The sequence below is a fragment of the Myotis yumanensis genome, unplaced genomic scaffold (genome assembly GCF_028538775.1).
Source record: "Myotis yumanensis isolate MYYU_CA2020_CCGP unplaced genomic scaffold, mMyoYum1.0.hap1 SCAF_1, whole genome shotgun sequence".
Classification (NCBI taxonomy): domain Eukaryota; kingdom Metazoa; phylum Chordata; class Mammalia; order Chiroptera; family Vespertilionidae; genus Myotis; species Myotis yumanensis.
In genome coordinates this window covers 80,752,047-80,753,334 of record NW_027223752.1, presented here as the reverse complement: position 1 = coordinate 80,753,334, position 1,288 = coordinate 80,752,047, and the positions used below count along the sequence as shown (strand labels likewise).

The window sequence follows — 1,288 nt, the reverse complement described above, 5'->3', positions numbered from 1 at the left end:
TCAGTTCATATTTCTGAATTTTTAATGGTTCCCCCAACAGCTGACTTTTGAGAATATCAAAAAGCAGTTACTTTTAAAGCACTCCCTGTGATGAAGTAGGAAAAGCCCTGGATTAGTAGCCAGTTGAAATGGATTTTTTTTTTTGAAATGGATTTTTTGTGTCAGCTTTTCTACTATCTTCATGTTCTTCAGCAAATCCTTTAACGTTGGGCCCTTTTTGTAGCAACATGAGCACCACAGTGGTGTGGTGGTATTAAAATGAGATAACTGAGATGGAAGCACCTTAAAATACTTGAAATGCTACATCATACACATAATGACTACATTCCAGAGGATAGGATTTGAGAGAGCTAAGCTGACCAGTATTATAAAAGGAAGCAGAAGAGTTTGTAGAACATTTTATTACAGAAAGCCCAGTCCCATTATACGTTTATGTCTCCATTTCTCATTGATGCATTTAACAGAATGGATTATATAGAGAAAAGGGAGTAATAAGCAGAGGAGAAAGAGCCTGAGAGAGCTCAAATGCATTACTCATTGCAATTCAAGGAATAAGTAAAAGGTCAACCATGGGGCCTTAACCCCTTGGGTAGTATCTATCCGTCAAAGTGCACAGGAACCGGGGCGTTACCTTCACAGGTGATGACAACACGCCTAGAGCTGCCCCTGCCCTGATATCTGCAGTTTTGAGGGGAACTTCCTGTAAGCCTGCAGTCTGTGACTCTCACTACACCCTCATGGCAGTTCTCCTTGCCATTCTTGCACCGGATATTGGGGGTCCTGCAGATGTTGTTAATGGCACCGATGTCTGCATGGATGAAGGTGTTGAATTGCTTGCACCTAGGCCTAGTCATCCCCCGTCTTTCCATCATCGTGTTGCAGTACGAGCTGGTGACACCTCTCTGTGTAGAATCAACATGTTGCCGCAGGAATCGTTGGTACATGAACTGGCCATAGGAGGGCTGCACCAGCCCCAGCCCCAGCAGGGTCAGCAGCGAGAGCAGAAGCAATGAAAGGGTCTTCTGGAGAGCCATCACTATTTTGGAGGTGCCTGGAGAGAAACAAAGGGGAAGGAGAAAGGAAGGTAAGAAATGGGCACCAGAGAGAGGTGTGGAGAATGGCAAGTTGATATTTCCCAACTTTACAGTCTACTCTTCCTCCCCACTTCTCTGCTCACAACTTTTCTCATCAAAGCTTCCCCAAGAGCTAAAAGTTTGCAAATATGATCTTCTCTGAAAGCAAGAGCTTTACTCTTTCATAGAGAGACGGTGCTGTAGCCAGTACAGTG

At 44.3% G+C, this 1,288-nt stretch overlaps 1 protein-coding gene across 1 annotated transcript; it reads right to left on the bottom strand.

Annotated features, from left to right (window-relative positions):
• Window positions 1-596: 596 nt before the first annotated feature.
• LOC139003829 (ribonuclease 4-like) lies at window positions 597-1,049 on the bottom strand. Its single transcript, XM_070406172.1, has one exon. It carries the CDS (start codon window positions 1,032-1,034, stop codon window positions 597-599), a length of 438 nt encoding a protein of 145 aa, XP_070262273.1. The 5' UTR covers window positions 1,035-1,049.
• Between the last annotated feature and the right edge of the window lie 239 nt (window positions 1,050-1,288).